General features: G+C 38.1%; 1 protein-coding gene across 2 annotated transcripts; it reads left to right on the forward strand.

Annotated features, from left to right (window-relative positions):
- LOC129725506 (CTD nuclear envelope phosphatase 1 homolog) lies at positions 1 to 26,300 on the forward strand. 2 transcript variants are annotated; one of them, XM_055681441.1, is made up of 5 exons: positions 1 to 690; positions 13,801 to 14,049; positions 19,024 to 19,206; positions 19,263 to 19,457; positions 24,490 to 26,300. In XM_055681441.1, exons 1-4 carry the CDS (start codon positions 586 to 588, stop codon positions 19,452 to 19,454), a joined length of 729 nt encoding a protein of 242 aa, XP_055537416.1. In that variant the 5' UTR covers positions 1 to 585; the 3' UTR covers positions 19,455 to 19,457; positions 24,490 to 26,300. The 2 variants fall into 2 exon arrangements, with proteins under 2 accessions (XP_055537416.1, XP_055537415.1); XM_055681440.1 differs by having other exon boundaries at positions 2 to 690; positions 13,792 to 14,049.

Consider the following 26,300-nt stretch of genomic DNA (forward strand, 5'->3'; position numbering starts at 1 on the left):
CTCACACAGTTACATATCGTTCCTTCTGCGTGCGGCTCATGCTTTGGCTTCGGTAATTTCTTCTACAGGCATTTTTTTTGGTGGCAATTCACACACTTCACTATTGGAAGGACAGCTCGGTTATTTGATGAAGAAAAGATTGTGGAGGAAAAGTTATCACGGTTTGAATTAAAACTGCTAGTTTGTGAGCAAATCTGGAAAGCAATAGATAAATTGCTTAGTGCATAGCAGATTGTGAACTTTCCACTTAGAGTTGCGAAAAAATCTCGTTCGAGTTTTTGCAATATTCATTCTGTCTGTGATGTGTATGTAAGAAAGCTTGCGCTATTAGGCCGCAATTATCTGAGAGAAGAAATCGAAAAGAAGATGTGATTTGATTTCAGGCATAAGTCACTTTAACCAAGTTCGTCTAGAAAGGTTTGGTCGGTAAACTCAAGTGAGTTTCGTTCCGTGTTCCGAAGGACCAACCAACCTGTGCAATTGTTCGAACGCTAAGATTGAACATTCGAAGGACAGGCAGCAGCCCCCTCTGGGAGAAACAGGGGCCGTGCAGAAGTGAACATACGGGAGCTGCGCTGGTGGACGATGCCAATGTTGTCTCAATTTCAAATGAACTTTCGTGCGTTTCTGGTGCTGGCATCGAAGATATGGACCTGCCTCTGCTATATGTTCAACCGACAGGTTAGAGCGGTAAGTGAATGATTGCTTAACACTGAAATTACCTCATAAACACTTCTCTCGATCCGCTTCACTATCCTTTGCCCTGCCAAAAACTCAGTGTTCTGATAGGTTGTAGTATATAAATTAAATTTAATGATTGTAATTTCGCTTCGTTGCCGGTTCTTTCTCCAAACAAAAGTCAGTATGCAGTTGAAAAATCATACCAGTTCTTTTAGCGTACAAAAATCTGCAGCACTACAACAGGACATAAAATTTCGACAAGATAATTATAATTTGGTTTTACCTTGATGAAGTATTTTAAGTGACGGTCTAAAACTGCGAATGAACTTGGCATTTCACAATGTTTTATGTGAATCTTTATACTAAAGGGGATTGCATTGTATCGTTCCGTACCTAACAAATATTTAAAAATAGAGGCTGCATGACTGACTGATTGAAACCTCCAAAAAGTTTCGCGAGATGAAAGTATTGTGCAATTTCTAGGGCACGTAATCTGTTATGCAGGCAAAAATGACAACTCTGGATGGTAACAGCAATGAATTACATTAAAGTAATTTTTATAATCCTATTCAATCTTAAATCATACATTCTCTATAAATTATAATCAACTGTTATGCATGTTTATTGCATAATAAATTTTGTTCATTTATGATATGTGCAGATATAAGTGAGATGAATATATCTTCCAAAAAACTAGAAGCTGTAGACGATTCAATTTTTGATTATTTATCTTTGCAGATCTGTTTCTAATTTTTAGGCATAATTTTAGAATTCACTCATGAACTTGTTTCAACCGTTGTACATTATGCGGACAACTGATTTGCTAGTTAATTTCCATTACATGTCTACACGCAAGTATAAGTAGATTCATTCTAAAATATTCGAAATTTATATCGATAGCATGAAACAGACACTTAAAACAAAAATGTACTAATAACAACCGAGCAGCGCAGAACAGAAGCTGTAATGAATTAAAAACCGGATCTCATTCAGTTCTTTCGATCCTCGTACGAATTTCATTCACAAACCCCAGCCCAGCCTGTTTGTACGACACTAGCTTTCGAACGAAGTCCAAATAAAATCATACCACCACCAATCCAACTTCCTCTTCTCTCACCAATTCGCGATTGAAAATTTGTGCGAAAGGACGCATGACCAGCATGCGATAGATAATGATAGATATTGTTGAGGTTGGCGAGAAACGAGGTTCGCAGGGTTGTTAAATGGAGTCATTTTAGTTTTCTCACTTATTTGACATATGAGCGTTGAATTATGCAGCTATGTAATAAAAATATCGCTGTTCAACACAAAGAAGTTAAGAATGTGTGTAAGGAATGTTGTACGAATAAAAAACCTTAAGCAACCATGATGTGTCTACATAACTTTATAGTCTGCGCAGCATATGTTGCAGTCATGCTTCTGGCGGGTGAGAGACAACTATCGGCACGGCATCAGGATTCATACTTTTTTGCTTTTGTGTTGCTTCGCTTGTAATTTTTGTTTATAATTTCCTTGAATTTCCTTATGTCAGCATTTAACCGAATGAACGAGTTATGTTTGAAGACGCCAATTTCAAAGGCTATTTTTTGCCTAGACGTAGACAACAAAAAACTTTGAATAGATCATAAATTGGTTATTTAATGTTTTATAAGTGCAAAAAAGTATTTTCCTTGATTACTCACGACACTTCTATTAAAACGGGCCAACGGTTTAGTGAATCTTTGGTACTTCATGCCATCTGTTTCTCAGAATTACTTTGTAGTCTGGTCTTAGTATGAATCTTCGTAAAAACTTGTGTTTATCGTGATTTACAATTTGATATTGCAAATCATAATCCAATTACTTGAACCACATCAGGCGTTCTAAAGAATGATGCATTATCAGGGTTTTGCGCAGGGGATTTGTATGTATGCTTTGCTGTATATGCGACGGTTGAGTACCGTGTAAAAAAAAATCGGGTGTATTTCAATACACGTGCGTCGGATGATGAATTAATTGCAGTTCATCAACACCAACGATGGTGACGGCATGTTTACTCCTAGTTTTTTTTGTACACAAAAGACGGTGACGTGAGGCTTAAATGTCTGCTGATACGGTGCTCGAGGTGATATACTGTTTATTTTCGCATTGATAATGTGCGATTAGGTAATTAACGAGTCAGCTGACCTAATATGTTCGAAAATACGGTAGCCATTCAATAAACGGGAAAACTCTCATTAAACTCCATGTCAAACAACGTTGAGATGAAATTGAAGCTGAAATACTTGAGTTAATTCTGTCCATCCAAATAACGTTTTATGAAATCCTGTCAATATTTAGGTTTTGGACAAAAACGGTATCATGTGCTAACAATGTGCACACATAATCGATCCCAATGTTGTTCACGTGTATAATCTTGATTGATACTGCATATCATGTAAGTGTGTATCATTGTAGCTTAGAGGACGCTAGATTACTCGAAGGTTCAAATCGCTTGTTTCTGTAGGGAGAATTTCTAGGTTTCGCTCTCACGCAAGTCAAATTTCTTCAATTCGTAACGAAGTACACCTAAACGGAAACTTGGACAAGTCACAAAAGTGTTATTCGACCCTTTATGCGTACTCAATGGTTTCTTTAATCGCTAGTCCCGGCAGCCGATACGTGTGGTACAACCGGTATACCGACTGGACAGCTGCCAGCAATTACAAGTGTGCTTCTATGCCACCTGATGTGGATCATAACAGAATATATAATAATTGGCATCTTCGTAAAACGAGGCGGATCACATATTGCCAAAAAAGACACTACAGGTTGCGATGTCTCAGGAGACAAAAATACAATATAAATGGATATTGTTTGGTCGCATATGCTAGAAACAGCAGATCAAACCACTGCATCGCGATAAAATTTGCTATGGAACAGACATTGATGTTAATGAATTGCATCTTTCAGAACATTTATAGCTAGACAATAAACTCCGATAACCAAAAAAAAATTAAGCAGTAGGGTGGTTCGCAATTGTAGGGCTCACCCTTCAAAGACGACAACTTTGGAAAATGCTGTTCAAGGGTGCACAATTACAATTTTTGAATTGTTTTTTTTTTTTTTGAAAAAATATGGCCTTTAAATCTTAATAAATTGATTTTTTGGAATATCCCATCATTCGATTGTTGAAAGTGGGTACCGTACATTGGGCCATATAAGGTTTAGTGCTGTTAGAAATGGAGAATGTTATAGGAAATAACTTTGCTGAAGACAGAATAGAGCTATTTTTAATCCCCACAAAGCTCTTCATAATTAACTGTGATATAAAAGAACTTGTTTTCAACATGTCGACAACAAGCTTGACTGGCTTGAACAAAATATTTCACTGTGTTATTTTGACTGTAGGACTTTACAGTTTTTATCCCGTGTTTCAGAATTTCTCAGGATCATTAAAATTCACTCCATTTTAGTTCCAATTTCAAGGCTGGTCTTTGCAATATCCACAATTTTTTAGCGTTTCAGTTCAAGTTTCGAAAGATAAGATAGGATTTGCAATTATGACATGCTTTGTCCTATTCTCAATTTCACTTCACCGTCAATCTCACTCCACGGAGGTGAGTTTTGTCACCTCACTTGAGGTGGAATCGGGAATAGGTCTAAAAAAGTGAAGTGAGCGTGAGAGTCAAATATATTTCTCCGTGAAGTGACTCCCGTAAAAAGCACCATAATAACCCAGATTCCACGAAAGATGTCACTTTGCGACGTATTTCTCACCTGCGTGAGTCCCGTAATAGGACTTTATTCACTTCACTCTGATTTCACCGTGAAGTGACTCCCGTAATATGCACCGCTATCAGAGTTGCGGAAGTTGCTCAGAATTACTCACTAATGTATACATTTTTCTGAGTTAGCCAGTTTAAACAAAAAAGAATAGTTATGTCCATGTTTTCTTCATATTTTTTCTGTAGATTTTCAACGCAGTAGTTTTACGCAAACTCTCAAATTCATACGCGTATTTTACATGGAGTCTCGAATTTACGAGGATTCTCGAATTTACGTGAATGGTTTTTACGCGGTTCTCGAATTTACACGGGTTTTTGAGTGTTTCAGCACGCGGTCCGGTTTTAAACACACGGTTTGGGTTTCCAATAGCATTGATAATTGTTCACGTTCCAAACCAACATGTATAAGACATTAGAAAACTTTTATTGATTTTAATACCTTCACTACACTACACCTTCACTACATCTTCCTATAGCATAGTGATACGTCGTCTCTACCTAAGCAATAAAGACTACCTCAGCCCGCGCCTACTTTTTGATCGAACCGTTACACCATGTTCTACTCATCATGATCGCGACTATGAAGAAGAACCGCAAGGTTACAGAGTCCGCTTTGGTAAGCGAGTGGTCGGGGGTTCGAATCTTAGTAGAATTAGGCCATTTAGTTGTCAAAGGACCAGGGATCGTCTAACTACTCAGAGCTGTGCAAAAAATCTTCGTACGTTTCGCAGATTCTTGTGCACGTCTTTAATATTTGGAAGGAGTAAGAGACGAAGGAGAGAGATTTTTTATTTGAGAGTCAGGGATCGGGTGCTACTCGTTTTATTGCGAGCAAAGCACACGCCGTTGGGAGACTGCGCATTAATTTCCAAAGAAACGAGTAAGAGCAATTCGCATGTCACAGCACACTTTATCCGTCTCATGCCGGAGATGTCTCTTACACTCAAGTGCAATGAAAGCGTTCGAAACTTGCTATGAAATTTGCATTGAAATCTGTGTACGAGCCAGCAGGAACTAAGTATAAATAAATCATTAAATCGAGTGTCAGTTTCGCATACCGGGATAATACACTAGAGAAATGACAAAGCTCGCACAATCGCATCATATATATTAAGTTATCTTGCGCCTAGGTACGCCTTATTTATTTACAAATTTTTTTTTAACGTAAACGTTTTGTGATTGTTTGCTTTTGTCTACAATGTTTTCCATCAATTTTATTGATAGCTTCATAAAAATACATGGATTAATCTTTCACTCAACTGATAGAATTTCTGGAGATCAATCAGGTCTTCAGCTTTTCATTCTTAAAAAAATTTAAAATAGACAAAAGCAATTGAAACAAACTTATGCTCTGGATAAAACTGGCAAACATATATAAAAACCGGAAAATTTTGGGATCCAACTGTGGAACTGGATCACTTGGAAAACATGCGGGCAAGATTTTTACGTCAGGTGACATTGTAGACAATTCACTTATTTTTTCTCTATTTCTCTTGGCATGAAAACGAAAAAAACCAAACGAAAAAGTTCATCTGAACCAATTCAAATTCACCACCATGTCTACAATATATAATGTGCTAAAACTGTAGCTGATGGAATAATTCGGCGTTCAGTTTTGTAATTAAAATATTTGACAATGTAGTTTCGCTCAATCGGGTCCTCAGCTTGGATAAAACGAATGCCAATGTGCTGAATGCCCTTTCAGCGAAGACTTGTGTAGAGAGAACCACTCATGCCAATAAATATAAGTCCGGCTTTCCTTGCTTTTGGTCGTACCAAAAGTCCAAGATCCTTTTCCAATCACACGCGAGGTAAGCGGCTTAGATCCTCCAATTCATAAAACAAACTGGTGTCCATGTTGCTATTCTGCGAAACTTCATGTGCACGAAAGAAATCTTCCAATATGTCATCATTAGAACTTGATCCTTCCATGAGCTTTTCTTCGGTTAAACTTGTTGATCCGCCGTGACCAAGACTCTGAATAATCCGCCATGTTTGTTTCAAGTGTTCCTGTGAATTTTAACGTTTTATATAAGATACATACTTTACATTATTTTAGCCTTAATAAACAACAGGGCACATTGGCGTTGTTCATCAGAAATCAAAGGACTGTTCCGGTAATTTATGCGTTGGTCGAGAAATATTGCTGCCAAAAATGCTTTGTTGTCTATCAGAGCCGGTTCTCGATTTCTCATGTTCATCAGCATTTGCTTGGACAGTGGATTGTTTTTTTTCTCCAAAAGCAACTTGCAGCGAATCCAAAGCAAAGAAAAATCGCCGAACGTGACTTGGGATGATTGTCAGTTCTGACATAGGTTTAAAACCATCGACAAAACTATCAATAAAAGTCCATGTTTCTTTAGATAGGGTACATTCCTTATCATTTTTGGTAATCGAGCAAATGAAATCCTCTTGAGTTTTCAATGATAACGCCATGTCGTACCATGAATTCCAACGCGTTTCGCAGCCAAGTTTTAGAATATCTCTGCTGTTCAGCTTAAACAAATTCTTGAATGGCATTTTTCTCAGTTTCTTCACGAATGCCTGAGTGAAATTCAGATGCTTTCTTAGCTTCCCTTCTTTAATAGTGTCAGAAACGCTACACAGCGTATTTCGCTGAATATTGAAGTTGCTTTATTTATAACACTAAACTCGTGATCAGATTCATCGAAACCATCAGACTCATGATCATTAGTATCATCGAGCTTCTCTCCATAATTGTCGCTGTCATCGGAAACAGTGACGTTTCTGCGGGGATATCATTTGTTACAATTGTGAGAAAATCATATACAGGTCAGACTCGATTATATATAAACTCGATTACATATGATTCAAACATATATGTTTTTAGACTCGATTATATTTATCAGAAAAACAATTTTTTTGACGTGGGACTACATCTTTGTTTACTATACTGGGATGCATTCTGTAAAATTTGAAATAAAACTGGCAAATGTTGCGTCAGATTTCAAACGTTAATAGCAGCATAACCACATGTTGGATAACAATAACCAATATGTTGTTGGATAGATAAAACGTAGAACAATTTTGTAATGTGCTAGTTATCACTCTAATTTCATTGCTAAGCGGTAAAATTGATAAAAAGTTTCAATAACAAATTTACGCGAATAATGAACCAATTACATGCGAGTATTCCTAGCACAGATGACGTGAATGGACACCATCCGTTCCCTGTGATATTCTCTGTATCAATATCGAAATAAAAATTGATAGTGTCCCCGTCCCAATAGGTCAATTTATTTTTGCTTCCATGAGCTTAGACTAATATGATGTCTCGAAGGTAAAAGTTTTCCGAAAAGTTAGAAACATTCCCCATCCTTGAACAATTTCTAAATCTGCTTTCAGAACCTAATAAAAACTGATATCTTGAAAGAAAACATGCTAGTATAAGTAACAGTACCAGTGGAGCAGAAAGCCGCAGGTCTATCGGCGTCTATGATTGCAGCGGTACTCTTCTATTCGTACATCTTAGCGGTACACTTTCATTCGTACTGCAGCGCGGTACTAGTCGTATTGCAGTGGTACACTTCTGTTCGTAAATTCGTGTGCAATCGAGGAAAAACTGCAATGCTGCTGCTGATGGTGATTGAAAGTTTATCTCATAAATATGATTACCATAAATTACTCAACAAGAATTGTACAAGGATGGAAAAACTCGTGTCGCCTAACAATCGTTCGGGTATCATTTCACAACCCCCACCCCTTGCGACTTTAACCACATGGTCTTTTCATTTGTCAAGTGCCAAAAATTCACTAAATTCACTAAACTTTATACATTTTTATTATTAAACATTCAGTACCAACATTTTATATTTCTAAAATGCAAAAGCTTCATTCTTGACTTGGTGGCAACAATAAATTATACGTCAGGAAAAAAGACCACGTGGTCATTTCATTAACCCCCCCACCCCGTGCGTGGTCTTTCGTAGTCTTTTGACGAACCCCCCCGTCCCCCTCTTTATGACCACGTGGTTTAGGAACGGCCCCTTACGTCACATCATTCTTCCCCTCACTTCCCTCATGATCCGTTCTCAACAAGAATTGTACAAGGATGGAAAAACTCGTGTCGCCTAACAATCGTTCGGGTATCATTTCACAACCCCCACCCCTTGCGACTTTAACCACATGGTCTTTTCATTTGTCAAGTGCCAAAAATTCACTAAATTCACTAAATTTTATACACTTTTATTATTAAACATTCAGTACCAACATTTTATATTTCTAAAATGCAAAAGCCTCATTCTTGACTTGGTGGCAACAATAAATTATAAGTCAGGAAAAAAGACCACGTGGTCATTTCATTAACCCCCCCACCCCGTGCGTGGTCTTTCGTAGTCTTTTGACGAACCCCCCCGTCCCCCTCTTTATGACCACGTGGTTTAGGAACGGCCCCTTACGTCACATCATTCTTCCCCTCACTTCCCTCATGATCCGGCTCTTCAATCTTTGAGAAACATTAGCCAGAATCGGCTTGATTGATCATGACATGTGACATGTTCCACTCCTTGGCCAAACTTTTCCTTCAAACTTTTTTCAATCGGATCTAATATTCTCCGGGGGGCTGGACAATCGAGCATTTTCAAAGGCACGCCATTTACAGTAACTAATCCCACCAGCGACTTGGTGTACATTTTGTTGTTTAGTTTCACTGAAATTTTTTTGTTACCAGTAGCACTGCTCTGTTCTTCGTCCTCCTCTACTCTTTCGGTGCCATCGTTGTCGGCGAGCAACCCGATTTCCTTAGAAAATTCCTTATGCTGGCTTCGATTATGCCGTATGTAGGTGAAATTGCGTGGAGATTTTACTGTTTTGTCACATATTTTGCATTTTGCTAATCTGTTTTCACCATTAACAATAAATAAATCCACGTCGGACTTCCGTTTTTTATTTTGGCTCTGTTCCGCCATGACGACTTTTCGCCACAACAAAGAGATCAGAAATGCCTTGCCTAAGGATTTCATCTGTACTGTGATGCTCAGAAAATCTTGTCATCTGTAACCTATTACAAAATCTGTATGTTCTTCAACCTTTCAAAAAAATAACAATGTGCGTTGAACGGTTTGTTTTTCACTATTTTTCAGGGGTGTGATCCGCATCCTCATAAAAACCAGATTTATCTTTATGAATCATTTATGAGTTGACTAAAGATAAATTTGAACATGCGGCAGGTGGGACGACCGCTTCAGCTGCTTTGTACATGAGCAACATGTCAAAAGGGTCTATCTACTTTCACCGATTTTCTTGATTGACTTTTCATTTGTTTAATAGTTCAGCTAAAGTAACTATTCCCAGTCGAGCTTCGTATCCGCAAGGTTGCAGAGTCCGCTTTGACAAGCGAATGGTGATAGGTTCGAATCTTAGTAGAACAAAAACATTCGTTCGCCAAAAGGACCTTAAGTATGGGTTTATTCTCAGGCTCTTCCACACAAAATCTTCTCTCCAGATTTAATAACCTCTCGTCTAAAGCTTCGATAATATCATAGACAATAGCACGTTATATGCTTTTAGAGTGATAGCCTGCAGGAGGATATGATAAGGTCGATAAGGAAGGAAGTAGGTTACTAAGTCTGAAGGAGAAGACAAACAGCACTATAACACGGAGCAGGTTACTTCTCAATAAGTAGCACTGCAAAATGGTAAAAAAAAACAGAAATGTGCAAACAGCAAAAACGTCCGGACAATGCCACAATAGATCAAACCTAGGACAGGACGTGGCAAGTGGCTTCTAGTTATTCTTCTTTTCGTTCAAAATTGCCCTCATGAAACATCGTGATTTTTCTGCACGACGCCTACCAGTGCTTCCAAAAATGTTTAATAAAGAAAATATCAATATCAAGGATTTTCTAAGTTCTGGTTTTCAATTTTAATTAATTCATTTGATAATGCTAGTTTATTAAATCTTCAATTGATTCAAAGATATATGTTAAATTTATTTGAACTAACCATAGTTTCAACTCATTTCGGATTCCTCTTGCTTTTCATGAAATGAATCTACTATTGTTCATCATACGTAGTTTCAAAAACATGAACAACATTTCGGATGTTGATTTTTATAGACATTACACAGTCTAGTGTATGAAAAAGTTTCAAAAAATTGTTAAACCAAAAGCTGTTCATTCACTTTGTAAGCAAAAACAGTGTAAACAAAAATATCGATAGGTTTCGCAGTACGGCCAACCGTACCGACTAATAATAAAATTTAACAGTGCGCTTAATAAAATCGACCAATCAGAGAGGGCTTTCGCTTTGACAGAACTTTGGGTGATTTTTGGTTTCTCTTGTCACGTCCTGTCCTAGGATCAAACAACTACTGGTCGCATTTTAAAAGCTAGATTAGATTCTCCGCTATCAAATGGTGTAAAGGACATATCATGAAACGTGTTTAACAAGCCGTGGCGGTTGAAAAAAACCGATCGATCCAAAAATCAATCAAAGCAGATAGATCCTTTTGACATGTTGCTCTACAATTCGACTGTTGAATAGGTTGAATAGATTCAATTTTCAACATCGATAATTATAATGGCCACCAAAAGCTATAACAACCAGTATTAAGTCCACTATATTACACTGGTATACACAGGTTTTACCGTAGAGCTCAAACTGAAAAAATCTCAGGAGGGTTGTGTGCAAAGCCACGACCGCGAGGTTGAAGTAGAATACTTTTACACAGCTCTACTTACGGCTGCACATTAACCTACGGCCGGGCGAAACGGTTCACGCCGCTTTTCGCGTTTAGCCTGGCAGAGGCTTAATGTGCACGGCCAACACAATAGAAAGGTTTTTTCACATTGAAAATTAGACACAGCTTTACTGGAGTAAGTGTTGGCAAATGCATCTACCGCTAATACCGCCGCTATCGTACGAAAGCGCTTCGTTTCATGTGGGGAATAATATCAACAACGAAAAATGACGCGCGTCTAAGCACACCCGAACTGTTTCGCCATGCCGCTTCCATTTACTTCCTTATAACATCCGCCTCATGGAAGTACCGGCTGCACCTACCGCTGAGGCTGTTACCATACTGCTACTGGTACCCAAAACTATTAACTCTTCAAATTAAGTGTTTTATTTGTCCTCAAAAGAACAATTGCTCAATTCCATATCGGATATAATGTAATCGCAGCTCTGCAATATTACCGACAGTAATATTCTTCTGAACAAAATGATCCAACTTTTCCATTAGAGGAAGTGCCGGCTGATGTACGGCAAAAATCTCGCCCGATCGCTCGCGATGGCGTTCGTGCTCAGGCAGAGGCCTGAGACGTGATGACCAACCACAGGGCAAGTGAGGGGGCAAGGGCAAGTAATTTGAAGGCAGCCATAGGCGCAACCCGCTGATATATTCTGTTACCGCTGAGTGCTGATATCTGCTGCTGCTGCTGTCAACGTTGTGGACGGTCCATCCAGCTCACCTTCCGACTAATTTTCCCAGAAACACTCTTTTATAGCCGAAGGGTGCTACGTACTAGGCCACGCCCTATTCTTCAGACAAATTATTCCACAATTCGCATTTGATTTTTGGATCCAGCGAATAAACACCGATGGTGCTCTCACACACGCAACGGTTTTAACCCGTATCTTATTGCGGTTTGTAACATCAAGCGATTTCGTTTGCTCGTTGTTGCGTGTTGCATCATGTTGCAACTTGGCAGCTGGGAGACGACGAAATTCTGTTTATGCTGATTGATTGAATCGACTTCATATTAGCTCTGCATAGTCGAACTAACTGCTTTTGTAAATGCGTACTAACAGGGCAGTTTATTATTCAATGTCGGTTATGCTGATCGCAGCCTTTGCGCTGCCCCTACAGTGGGGGGTTTACTAAATAAAGTAAAAATTAAACAATTACAACAGAATTTGATTGCACCCCGCACAGAATGTCTGCTGTCTGCTGTGTTGATGTCAGAAAATTATTAACCTTCAATTATTTTTTTATTTGCCTTTAAAAAAAAAGCATTTTGCGGTTCAAAATCGGTTGCTAATTACAACCTTTGAGCTGCCCTAACATTGGGGGAATTAAGATACACGGACAACATGCACTGTGGAAGCTATTTTACATTCAGTAAGTTCAACGGGTGCGACAGATTTAAATTGCTAGGATGCAACACAAAATGCTTGCTTGCGTTGACAAAAATTATTAACTTTCGATGACTTGTTTATTTGCCTTGAAAAAGGCATTTTGATTTCCAAAATTGGATTTCCTGATGGCAATCTTCATGCTGCCCAATACGGGGGGAATAATTGCTGTCTGGCGACACACGCTGAGAAAAACCGCGCTGCTCCTGAGACGTGGTGACCAACCACAGGGCTAGTGCTGCTGCTAAGGAAGGACGACTGCTGTTGTCGCTGTCTAGAACTATTATGAGCGGCTCCGGCTGAAACAGGCTCTTATATAGGCCAAATAGCATGTTTTCAATTACAAGGTATATGATCATGTCGACCCTACTTGGGAAGCAATCATATAACGACCAATCAGAGGTCGAATTTTTCGTTTTGACAAGGCTTGACTATTTTCAATAGTACAATAGTGTGAATAATAAAATTACAATTATCTTATTTTGGGAAGAATCTTAGAAGATTTTCCAATCTATTGCTGCAAGAACGAAGGAAATCCATCGAATACTAACCGATTTATTAGCATTTGAAATTGGACATATTTTTCACTTTTTTCGGTTTTAGATTTTCATTTCACATCCCTATGTAGCCGAACTTCCTGAGAGAAGTATTCTACTTCAAAAAAATTAAAGATTAAAGCTTTCCTGTAAACTTTTTCAGAGACTGAAATGAGCTTTTACCGTAAGCCACGTAGAAGCGACGACGGGCAATTACTCTGCGTCAAACTGTCGCACTGTTATCCAAACCAGGGGCACCAAAATTCACAGGAATGGTTAAAAAGCAAAAAAAAATCCATTTTTTTCCAGTCCCAGTTATATCTCTGAAGCAATTATTTTGAGCTTTGCGGCAGAATTTTGTTTTCACTTTTGTCGAACAGTGTTAGTTTTTTATTTTTTTTTTAGATCGACCGTAGTCACTGAGGTCATTAGTACGTTCGATTTCTAACTTCTTCATATGGTAAATGGTAAAAAAATTATGGTTAATGGTAAAAAATTAAATTGGAGAAGGAACCATGGCACTAGTCAGCTTTTTTAGCAACCCTTGAACAAATAATGCAAATTCGTAATTGCTCGCCGCTTTTTTAAGTTTCATGTAAAACACCCAAACACCCGCAATTTTCGTTTGCCTCTACCGCCAATGTAAATGAAGTTTAGCTCATGCTCAGCAGCCGCCGCCATTACACCAAATGATTTGCCTTTTCTCTTCCTACGATAATCAACTGCCTTAGTTTGTACAGCATCAACCGGTAAAATATGAACTGTTTCCTCTCTCGCCGGTGTCCCGGCACCGGCTAAGTATGGTCCAGCGCAAAACACTGGTACTGGATTTAGACGAGACGCTCATCCACTCACACCACGATGCGATGCCGCGGAACACCGTCAAACCTGGAACGCCGCATGACTTCACCGTCAAGGTTACGATCGATCGCCATCCGGTGCGGTTCTTCGTGCACAAACGACCCCACGTGGACTACTTTTTGGATATTGTAAGTATCGATTTGAGTGATTATTTATACGTCAATTAATTATTATCACCCCTTATTTCAATGCACTAATAAGCTTTTGGTAAGGGGAGAAGCAAACTGTCAAACGTTACGTTAGATTTGTTCCGTCGTTTGTCGAAGATCAAGTCTCTTTGAGAACGTAGGACCAAGCTTTTGCTTTTCGGTCTCAAACTGCCAAAAATCAAAAACCTTATAAGACATCTATCAAATCGGGTGATCTCTACCAAATTGTAATCTAAAAACTCTTTTCATAGTCTTCAGATAAAACAGCGCTTTGAATTGCGATATGAGAATCTTGATATTTCATCAGTACAATATATGTAAATTAAAGGTGCACTGCAACTTATCTTGTTTACATACGGTGATAAGACGTTGTATTGTGACGTTTTGCTTAGACTTATCGCTCTCTCGCTGAGCACGTTAGTACTCAAAGTCCGAAGTAAATTCAGCTACTGCCGATGTTTTGATTTGCCATATTTTACTTCATATTGATTTTTTGAGCTATAAATTCAAACATGAATGAAGAGACAACCATTCCTGTGAGATAGTAAAAAATACTCCATAATGCTGAGTGCGTCTTGAACTGTCCTACAGATCAGACGTTTTTTCGGTTGCTTGTGGACTGGTCTTTGACTGCCTATAGCTTCAAAGTTTGTGTTTTGTCAGTGTGTCTTTTAAAGACTACCTGAAAGTTATTTCCCATCAGTCTTTCTCAAGACTACCTACTTTTGAATTTAACATTTGTTTCAACTTTTTTCGTATCACCTGAAATGGCTGGACGGAAAAAGAAACCTTGCATCGCTGCGGGGAGGAAAAGAGAGGCATCTCTTTCTGACACTTCGAGTGTCTGTAGTGACAATCCTTTTGATATTTTGCTTGAGCATGAAGCTGGTGAAATGGAAGTTACCAATAATGAAACTATACAAAATATAAAATCTTTAAAAAAGGAGAAAGTTCCACCTATTGTGGTAACTATTTCTTCTGAATTTAATATATTCAAAAAGGAACTTTCAACGTTTGTTTCTGACGTTAAAGTTACCTATCAAATTAGCCGTAGAGGTGAATGTCGCTTATTAGCCGACTCAGTAAAGGGTCGTGATCGTCTTGTTCAGTATTTAACTGACAAGATGTACATTTTTTTACATATGACACCAAGAACGCCAAGCCGTTCAAGGTTGTCTTGAAAGGTCTCACCAACGATCAAACCGTTGATGAGATCAAACTTACTTTAACAGAATTACTTGGCATAGCCCCTACCCAAGTAATTATAATGAAACAAAAATCATGAGGCGAAAACAGTCAGAGAACTGGAATTTCCCTTGTTAATTATTTAATTCATTTTAACCGCAATGAGGTTAACAACTTAAAATTTTTTGAAAAAGCACATGCTTTGTATAATGTGCGAAGTATGGCGGAGGTGAAAAGCATATCACCCAATGCCGTACTTGCCAACGTTATGGCCATGGTTCCAAATTCTGTAACATGGACCAAAAATGTCTTAATTGTGGAGACTCTTCTCACAAAAAAGACACATGTCCTGTGAAAGAGAGTAAAAATTTTCGCTGTGCGAATTGTAACGGCAACCATATGTCAAATTTTTATCAATGCCCAGTCCGTTTAGCAATTGTTAAGGCAAGGCAAGGTAAACAAAATTCAATTTCTCAATTAAAACCAACTTCAAAACAAAATTCTTCAAGCGTACCAGTGACGCATAGTTTACCTACTCCTTTGCATACCCGTTCTTTTTTGCAACAGGCAATGTTCGATCTTATGAGCGCCATGTTGCAGGCAAAATCAATGTTTGAAGCCATTCAAATAGGCACAAATTTTACTATTAAAATTGTTTCTAATTTAAAATTTAGCAATGATTTTAAATAAAACAATTAAAATATTAAATTGGAATGCTCGCTCATTGAAGGCCAATGAGAATGAGCTTTTTAATTTTTTAAGAGTAAATAATGTGCATATTGCAATTATTACTGAAACATTTTTGAAACCTAACATAAAATTAAAATATGATCCCAATTACGTGGTTCATAGATATGATAGGATTCAGGGTTCCGGCGGTGGAGTTGCAATTGTTATTCATCGCCGAATCAAACATCGTGCTCTTCCCCATCTTGAGACGAAAGTTATTGAAACTTTGGGAATTGAAGTTCAAACTGAACTTGGGATTTTATTTATTGCCGCAGCATATTTACCATTTCAATGCACACGCGAGCTCAAAAATTATTTTAAAGGTGATTTACAAAAACTCACCAGAAATCGTTCGAAATTTTTCATAATCGGCGATTTTAACGCTAAACATCGTTCATGGAATAATTCTCAAAGTAATTCCAATGGCAAAATTTTATTCAATGATTGTTCTTCAGGATACTATTCTATTTTGTCTCCGAATAGTCCTACATGCTTTTCTTCTGTAAGAAACCCTTCAACAATTGATTTGGTGCTAACAGATCAAAGTCATGTATGTAGTGATTTGATCACACATGCTGACTTTGATTCTGACCATCTTCCAATAACTTTTCCTTTATCACATGAATCAGTTTTAAACCCTATGAGCTCTGTTTTTAATTATAACAAGGCTAATTGGGAAAGATACAAAACTCATATTGAGAGAAATTTCAATAATGAGCTTGCTTTGCAAAATGAAGTGAATATTGATTCCGCTTTGGAAGCATTAAAATGTGCAATTGTTGATGCCAGGAATTATTCTGTTCCAAAGGCTCAAGTGAAATTTGATTCTCCAATAATTGACGAAAATCTTCAACTTCTAATTCGTTTGAAAAATGTCCGCAGACGTCAATATCAACGTTCTCGTGACCCTGTTTTTAAAACTATTTATAAAGATTTACAGAAAGAGATTAAACATAGATTTACTCTTCTGAGAAATCAAAATTTTGAGACTAAAGTTGAAAAATTGAAACCATATTCAAAACCATTTTGGAAGCTGTCGAAGATTCTTAAGAAACCTTCAAAGCCTATTCCAGTTTTAAAAGATGGTGAACGTTTTCTTGTATCCAATGAGCAAAAGGCTCAAAGACTTGCTCAGCAGTTTGAGAGTGTTCATAACTCAAATTTGAATTTTGTGAGTCCAATTGAAAATGAAGTCACACGTCAATTTGATTTAATTTCTTCCCAGAATTTCTTACCTGCAGAAATAATTGAAACTAACTTGAATGAGATTAAATCAATTATTAAAAATTTCAAAAATATGAATGCACCTGGTGACGATGGAATCTTTAATATACTAATCAAACATCTCCCTGAGAGCACAATGGAATTTTTAGTGAAAATTTTCAATTGCTGCTTCAAAATTGCATATTTTCCCAAATTATGGAAAAATGCAAAAATTACTCCCATTTTAAAACCGGATAAAAACCCAGCTGAAGTTTCAAGTTATCGACCAATAAGTTTGCTTTCTTCAATAAGTAAACTGTTTGAGAGAATTATTCTTAACAGAATGATGTCACACATCAACGAAAATTCAATTTTTGCAAATGAACAGTTTGGATTTCGCCATGGGCATTCCACAACTCATCAATTGCTCAGAGTTACTAATATGATACGAGCTAACAAATCTGAAGGTTATTCCACTGGAGCTGCTCTTTTAGACATAGAAAAAGCATTCGACAGTGTTTGGCATAAAGGTTTGATTGCGAAATTGCAAACTTTTAATTTTCCAATTTTCCTAATCAAAATTTTAAAAAATTATCTTACTGATCGAACTCTGCAGGTTGTCTATCAGAATTCAAAATCTGATAGATTTCCTGTCAGATCAGGTGAACCTCAAGGTTCAGTCTTGGGTCCAGTCCTGTACAACATATTCACTTCAGGTCTTCCTGATTTGCCTCCAGGATGCACAAAGTCATTGTTCTGCGATGACACAAGCATTTCCGTAAAAGGAAAAAGTCTTCGTGTCATATGCAGTCGATTACAGAAAAGTTTAGATATTTTTTCTTCCTACTTGCAAAAGTGGAAAATCTCTCCCAATGCTACTAAAACTCAAATGATAATTTTTCCGCATAAGCCTAGGGCTTCTTTCCTCAAGCCAAACAATAATCACGTTGTCAAGATGAATGGGGTTATTTTAAGTTGGTCCGACGAGGTTAAGTACTTGGGACTAATTTATGATAAAAAACTTATTTTCAAAGAGCACATTGAGAGTATACAAGCCAAGTGCATCAAATATACGAGATGTTTATATCCTCTCATTAACAGGAATTCTAAACTTTGTTTAAAGAACAAACTTTTGATTTACAAACAAATTTTTAGACCAGCAACGCTTTATGCTGTACCGATCTGGCCAAGTTGCTGTTCAACAAGGAAGAAAACGCTCCAAAAGATTCAGAATAAAATTCTGAAAATGATTTTGAAGCGTCCTCCTTGGTTTGGTACACTCGAATTACATAGACTTACTGGTGTTGAACCATTAGAAGCTATGTCAAATAAAATTATTAACAATTTTCGACAAAAATCGTAGCAATCCTCAATTGCTACGATAAGCTCTCTTTATAGCCAATAAGTTAACAATTAAGTTAGTTGTAAGTTTACTTCCCCTTTTTGACAAGTAGGTTTAAATCCCTACGAATGATAAGTCCTAATTGCGAAAGCAAACAAATCCTAACAATTAAAATTACAAATTTCTAACAGTGTTGAGAAGTCACCATTTGTGATTGGACACACATACTCATTATTTACTAATATTTATCATAAATACTTAAGCTACTAACAAATCCCCCCTTAAAAAAAAAAAACTCCATAATGCTTCTTAACAACATCATTTTTTCATCATTGTAAGTCGGATGTAAGCACTACAATTCCGAAACAATTGCTTGTCTGCGTTAATTGATAATATAATACGGCTTAATTTTATTACAATTTTACCACTCAAAAAAGATTATATCACTTGAGTAGTTAACCATACCTCCCTTTAACCAATCATCTATATCGCAGGTATCTCAATGGTACGATTTAGTTGTTTTCACCGCTAGTATGGAAATCTATGGCGCTGCGGTCGCCGATAAGCTAGACAATGGACGAAACATCCTGAAGCGCCGTTATTACCGGCAGCACTGTACGCCGGATTTTGGTTCGTACACCAAGGACTTATCGGCGATCTGTGGTGACTTAAACAGAGTAAGTTTCAACGAGTAGTCTAAGTTATGATGTTAACATTAAACTTTTTTTTGTAGATATTTATCATAGATAATTCTCCTGGTGCGTATCGATGTTTTCCAAACAATGCCATACCGATCAAATCCTGGTTTTCGGACCCAATGGATATCTGTTTGCTGTCATTGTTACCTCTGTTAGACGCCTTAAGGTTCACAAACGACGTACGATCAGTGCTATCGCGAAATCTACACTTACACCGTTTATGGTAGCAGGTTAGTTACTGTGTTATTCTTATAATATTTTTAATTCTATAATCAAAAAAAAGAATTTATTATTTTATGATTTGATTGATTCTACTGGTGTCTATTCTCCTTGAGAAGGCTGGATCTTTCGATCTATCATCGATTCAAACAAAAGTTACCTGATTTGACATGAAAATAAAAAAGAAACATTTGTTACTGCCGAATGAAAGATTTTTTTGGAATCTAAACTTTCAAATTCAACAGAAGTGACTGGCTACTTTGGAAATGTTTTTCAATGAGAAAAACATGACTTCATTTTTTGCTTACGGTCAAAAGCTGGTCAAACAAAAATGTGTGTTAATCAATCTTTTTTCATAAAAAAATCAATTCATGTTTCGTTGTCAAGTTCAATTCGTACAGAATAAGGGAAAAAAATTGACTCATGCTTCCTTTTTAGCGAACGGGAATTGCCGAACCTTTCTCTTGACTCCTTCCATTATGTTTTGTACAGCCTTCTTGGTCACTTTGTTCGCCGCAGATCGCATGTTAACCTTGAACTGCATCTCGTTGACAACTGTCTTTCCTGTCTTCTTGAGGTCCCGTTTGACAATTGCCTAGTATTCTACTAGGCGGAGCTCTGGTGTGTTGGAGAGTTCATGTCCTTTGGCACCACCTGGAAGTTGTTCGCGACATACCACTCCACGGCCTTTTTTCCGTAATGCCAAGATGCCAAATCCGGCCAAAACAAAACGAAATTTACGCGGTTTTTTTACGTGGATTCCGAAATTTACGTGATTTTTTTACGCGGTTTCTTTTTACGCGGCATGTATACCCCGCGTAAAAAGCGACTATTGTATTTGCATTTCTCTGATAGTCAAGCAGCACTAAAGGCTCACAAATGTACATCAAAAGTTGTCTGGGAGTGTGTTCTCTCACTGCGAAGGCTGTGTCGTATGAACTCTCAACTTGTACTGGGTTCCAGACGAACTGGCCAAACAATATTCCACCTCTCAACTTGTTGGTCCGGTACCCTTTGGCGGTATCTCAAATTGCAGAATTAAAATGAAACTTAAATACTGGGAAGAACAACAGGTGACAGCCAATTGGATTGCTGTCAGACGATGCCACCAGTCGAAAAGGGTAATAACACCAAAAATACTATAAAGCTCCTAGAACTCAACAAGTAAGTACCTACACACATGCTTGTCTTTTCTCCTCAGAAAACCTCTAGAGTGTAGGAGAACATCTTGCACTGCGAAAACAACTGCTGTCACTCTAAAGAGCAAATCTTCGCTCATGCTAGAAGAGAGCGACAAACGATTTTTATCTGCTGAGTTTTTTGAAGCGTCCTCCTTGGTTTGGTACACTCGAATTACATAGACTTACTGGTGTTGAACCATTAGAAGCTATGTCAAATAAAATTATTAACAATTTTCGACAAAAATCGTTGCAATCCTCAATTGCTTTATTGTCTCTTTATAGCCAATAAGTTAGTTACAAGTTTACTTCCCTTTTTCTGACAAGTAGGTTTAAATCCATACGAACGATAAGTCCTAATTGCGAAAGCAAACAAATCCTAACAATCAAAATTACAAATTTTTAACAGTGTTGAGAAATCACCATTTGTGATTGGACACACATACTCATTACTTACAAATATTTATCATAAATACTTAAGCTACTAACAAATCCCCCCCTTAAAAAAAATCTGCTGAGTTTCCTAAACGCACTGCGGTGAAGTCTGAAATCTCCCTCCTGCGAGACAATGAACTATGGTGTACTTTCTCACACGTGTGGACATCACGCCCAATAATTACACTGCAGAGCTATCTGCGGTGCGTTCCACAGTTGGTTTCTTGAGAAGAGGAAAAGAGATTGGGAGAAAAAAAATAGACTGCTTTGCTCGTGCCGGTCGAATTCACTTTGGTCGAATTCGTTTTCGCAGTGTAGCTACACGAGGATTACATTTTTGCCCGGTAGGTTTTTTTTCACCTTCCGGACTACTCACCAGTGGACACTGTTGTGTACTTCTGCGTTTTCTCTGTAGAGTGATTCACCCCTCTTGTTCTATCAGATGTGGGGTGGGCTGGAAGTGTGTTTGTCTCTCTGTAAGTTGGTTGAGATACTTTGGAGTGGAGAAAGAAGCAGTGAGGTGAAGGCATTTGCTACACGCAGGCACATACTGGAAGGGAAGTGCGCGGTGAATTTTTTCACCTCTCCTTTCACATACTGAGGAGAATGACAAGCATGCCTACACAGGACCAATAACTGGGCTCTGTCCGAGTAAGTACCTTCTAAAGAACATTGATCGAGTTCAGCATGACACTTGTCGCTTCTGTAACATAGAAAGCGAAACCTCGGGATATCTGCTATGCAGCTGTGGTGCATTGTACATGAGCAGAATCAAATTTCTCAGTAAGGGCTGCTTGCTACCGAGCGGGATTTCGTCTGCTAATCTTGTTAAGGTTGTTGGCTTTATAAAGCACATTCTACCTGACTGGAAACGTGCCGAGGCAACCGAAATTCACTCGATCAATAGTGGGGGACTGGTTATCCTACATGGCACGTATAGTAAAAGGATATACTACAGAAGTTCTAATTAATCGACGTAGTAGAAGCGCTGCTCTGGCATAATCGTCAACAGCATACATATAACGGAAGCGGGGTCTGTCTCGAAATCGGGTGCCTCTACCCAGGTCTCTACTGAGTGCTAGTCGCTTATCCGCCATACGTGCTGCAAGGCCAGCCCACTGTAACCTGTCGTGTTTCATCAGCTTGACAATATCTGCGTATTTATATACTTCGTACAGCGATTCATGAGCCTGCACTCCACCCCATCCAGTTTGCCACCCAGTATTAATCGAAAGGTGAAGTCGAAGACCCCAGGCACTCCTTCCACGTACACGATTCATGTCCGTAGATCATCATTGAAAGAATCAGCGTCTTATACGTAATCCGTAACTATTCACTGTCACAATCTCCTCGTCTCTTCACCTCGTTACACGTTACGAGTGTTCCAGGATATACAATAGGGGTCTTCACATCGAGCTCGTATACGAATACCCAGCGGTAAACTGTGTATCTTCCATTACTCGTCAATGGAGGTGAGTATTTTTACGGCTGGGTATTTGTTTACGAGTTCGACATGAATACCCATAATGTATTATACATACACTATAATCTTTTTTTACGCGCTAAATATCCCCTGCGTAAAAAAAGACTTTACTGTATTCATCAACCACTTCGAAAGTATCCCCCTCCATCACCACCACAGCACCAACACTTGTAGAATTACGACCACTTTCAATTCTTGCAGATTCCCTTTAGCGAGATATTAGATTTTAGGATGATGGTGCCGCTCCTTTGCACTCCTGGACTTCGTATAGCTCTTTGCAAGACTATGCTGAACAGCAAATTCGAGATTCCGTCTTTAGCACATCCTACGTCACGAACACGTCCGAATATTCCTCTGCCGTTCCGACGCATGATGTGAAACCGTTATGAGTCTCACGTATCAGTTTTATTGGGAAATCAAGCATAATCTGCTACAGCTCCTTGCGGTTTTCTGAATCGCCCTGACGTGTCTGCAAGTTGTGTTCTCGAAACTTGTCGAGAATCTGGCCTAAAATCTAGTCCATTGTAGATCGTCCAGCCCGGAAACGTAATTTTCAGGTTTTTTTCTTCATCCTCTTCAACTGCTTCGATCCGACCATCAACTTTCCGAGTGTCCTCTGCACTACCTCTTTCTTCTGATAGCCTCAAACGTATCTTCTCGACCTATCTCGACTTAAATACATTGGACAACTAGGCGCAAATCTGGCCTACCACGAGATAGTGATCCGAATCTATGTTTCCTATTACAGAAGACGAGGCGAGCGGTGAGTTATTCGTCTGACCAGTTTTGGTATTGCAGATGGCGATTTTGGACGAGTAGCTCATCTGTCACCCAACTGCCAAAAGCCAAGTTTCACTCGTGTTCCCTAATACATTTTTCTCGCCTCGTCTTCGCACATCGATGACATCTGAAAAGTGCCGGCCTACAGATGGTACTGCAGATGACCATTTCTGGCGAAGTTCATTAGCCTCAAGCCTTTGTCATCTGTGGTAAAGTGATGGCCTTCTTCACCAATAACGTGACGAAAGAATTATATCCGTCCGACTTTCGCGTTTATATCTCCGATAACAATCTTTATGTAGTGTTGTGAGCACTCTTCCTATATTTTATCAAAAAGCTCAAGGAACTCCTTGTCGTTTTTTTCGTTACATTGTCGTTTTTTTTGTTTGTCGGTGTGAATACGCTAATAAGGCTGTATTTGAAAATCAGCCCGTAATCCTCATAGATGGTCATTAACGAACCTTCACCTGATAACACGCTTCATTTGGTTTCCAAGTAGCACGAAACCGACGTCCCGTTGCGCCTGCCGGTTCAAACAGAGTTTTAACATTCCAAGAGCCAAGTTTCCAATCGTTGTTCTTTTTCGTTTGTCTATATCTATACCGATTGTTCCGATTCGCATTATTCTTTGGGTTGTTCGTAGTATATTCGTGGTAGTGTGCTGCGTTACTACCTAATTTCGCGACAAAACTACTGTCGTAGGTGCAGTAGTAGTTGTGAGCTACCGCATTTTCGCTTTGGATCAGTCGCCCTGCCATGGAAATCAATCGCTCAGGCAAACTGCCATCTAAGGAGAACAATTTTCCCCTTCTGTCAACATACGGCCAATCGTTTTTCGTATCTTAGTCGGTACCACGTGGAGGTTGCTCAGCAATATGCTTTTGACCACACTATGGTCTATTTTATGCCAATTAGTACGGGTTGTACTGCTGGTACGCGTTGCCCGGTCGTTTATCAACCTATTCAAACAATCATTAATCAAAAAATAAACTTATAAAAAAACCCTCTACCAACTCAAAAGCGAAATAATTGTTTTTCTCCGGACATAACGTTTTTGGTTCTGTTCATGTTTTTACACTAATATTTGTGATAAGTTATTGTACTTCTTGTTCCAATACTAGATTTATTCTATTCTAATTCCAGTTTCATTTTCTTTCTCTTTTGCAGAATTTAAGTAATATTTTATGGTGCGCTGTGAGACTTCTTAAATCTTACAAATATTCATTTATTTTATTCTAATTTTTCATACCACAGTAAAAATGCAGATTAGATAAAAACTCTGAAAAAATGCAAAATTTGAAACCAAAAACGGTGAAAAAAGCAACAGTAAAAAAATAATATCTAATTTCTTTGGATAAATAGTTCATTTCGTACAAGTAATCGTTATCTATGCAAAGTATTGTCGCCTCACTAATATTTTCGTGTTCATTTTGTATTTTATTTCATCGGAGTAATGGCTGTTATATTTTCGCAGCAGTCTGTTCAGACGATGTGTATTTTAAATTTTCGTTCGGAAAATCAGGTACGGCTCGATATCCATTTCTTCCGTTCTGCTATTAGTAGCTCTCCTAAGCATGCCGCTCACGAACGATTGAACGTTAGGTTTACAGTAGCAGGCCTATATGCTGAGTATAAGAAAAATGTCACTGACATTATTCGATAGGTTTACCTGAATGATTGTTTAGTAAGCTAAGAACGAAGTTGAAGACAAATTTATTTATACGGATGATTGTACCATTTAATGAGTGTAAAAAAAAGCAAAACGTGAATACTTAAGAACTATATGTCTTGATAAGATGAAAATGTAGAGTGACACAAATTAGAAAATAAAGCGAAATCATGAGGTTACCTCCCGTCAGTTTAACACCAGGTGTAAGCTTGGAGGTCTTAGTTTTTAGGGTACTCTTTAAGAAAACACTCATTAAGCGGAATTCACTCAAATCAACTAACTTTCATAAATGTAAACAGGCCCTCTTGAAGTGAGAGGCCTTACTAACAATTATTATATGCAGCGTCATTTTGGGGTGAGTGCATTGAAATGGTCGCTATGAAACCAAAAACAAACGAAAAAATAGAGAAACCTACACTGAACACTATTGGTTGTGGATTGAAAAGAACAGAGTTCAATCTTCCGCATTTTAAAATTTGCAATCAATGTTAACCATCCGTTGCCCACTGCTGACAGAGCACCCAAGTGGTAAAGTATTTTTCAATCTGTATTATTATTCAATTGCAACCAAATATTTCAAAGCCCGCACACCGTAAATCTGCTATAGGAATTTAACAGAACTGTGTGCTTTGAAAAAGAAATGTACTACAATTAAAATCTTCACTCAGAATGTATAGCGTTTGCAAACAAAAGTAACATACTTGTTTCATGTCTACCGGAATTGAAGAACAGCTTATTTGTTAGTTGATTGACTCTTGGTTGTCTTGCAATCAGGAGCTGTGTTCAGTAAATGGTTTGCATTACTGTTAATTTAGTAACGTATCCTTCAAATCTTCCTTTGAGCTTAGAGTGCATTTGTTATGTTGTACATTTTCACTTTGTTCGATCACATCGAAGGTTCAAGTCCTGTTTTGCCGGCGGCATTCCCCGTATTCGAGGACGCTCCTTTTATAGTAATGTAAGTTAGAAAGAAATCGACTTAACAAAGAATCAATATGAGCTATTTTGAAAAAAAAATGTAACATGATAAATGCGATGATACTACAATTACAAAGCAACAGTAAATTCAACGGTACTTGCTCAAGAGTATTGACCGTTTTGGGTGAACATTGGATAGATCAGCACACATGTAATAATCGCTGTTCACGAACAGTGCATAAACACAAATCTTACATTGAAACAAGCAAACAACCAGAAAGTAAACAAATATTCAGCTAATCCTACATTGTAATAGGTAGTATTTTGTAAATATAGTTTGATAAAATGATCATGAGAAAAGAAAGTCCAAATATGAAGCAGTGAATGAACA

Source organism: Wyeomyia smithii, chromosome 2 (assembly GCF_029784165.1).
Source record: "Wyeomyia smithii strain HCP4-BCI-WySm-NY-G18 chromosome 2, ASM2978416v1, whole genome shotgun sequence".
NCBI lineage: Eukaryota > Metazoa > Arthropoda > Insecta > Diptera > Culicidae > Wyeomyia > Wyeomyia smithii.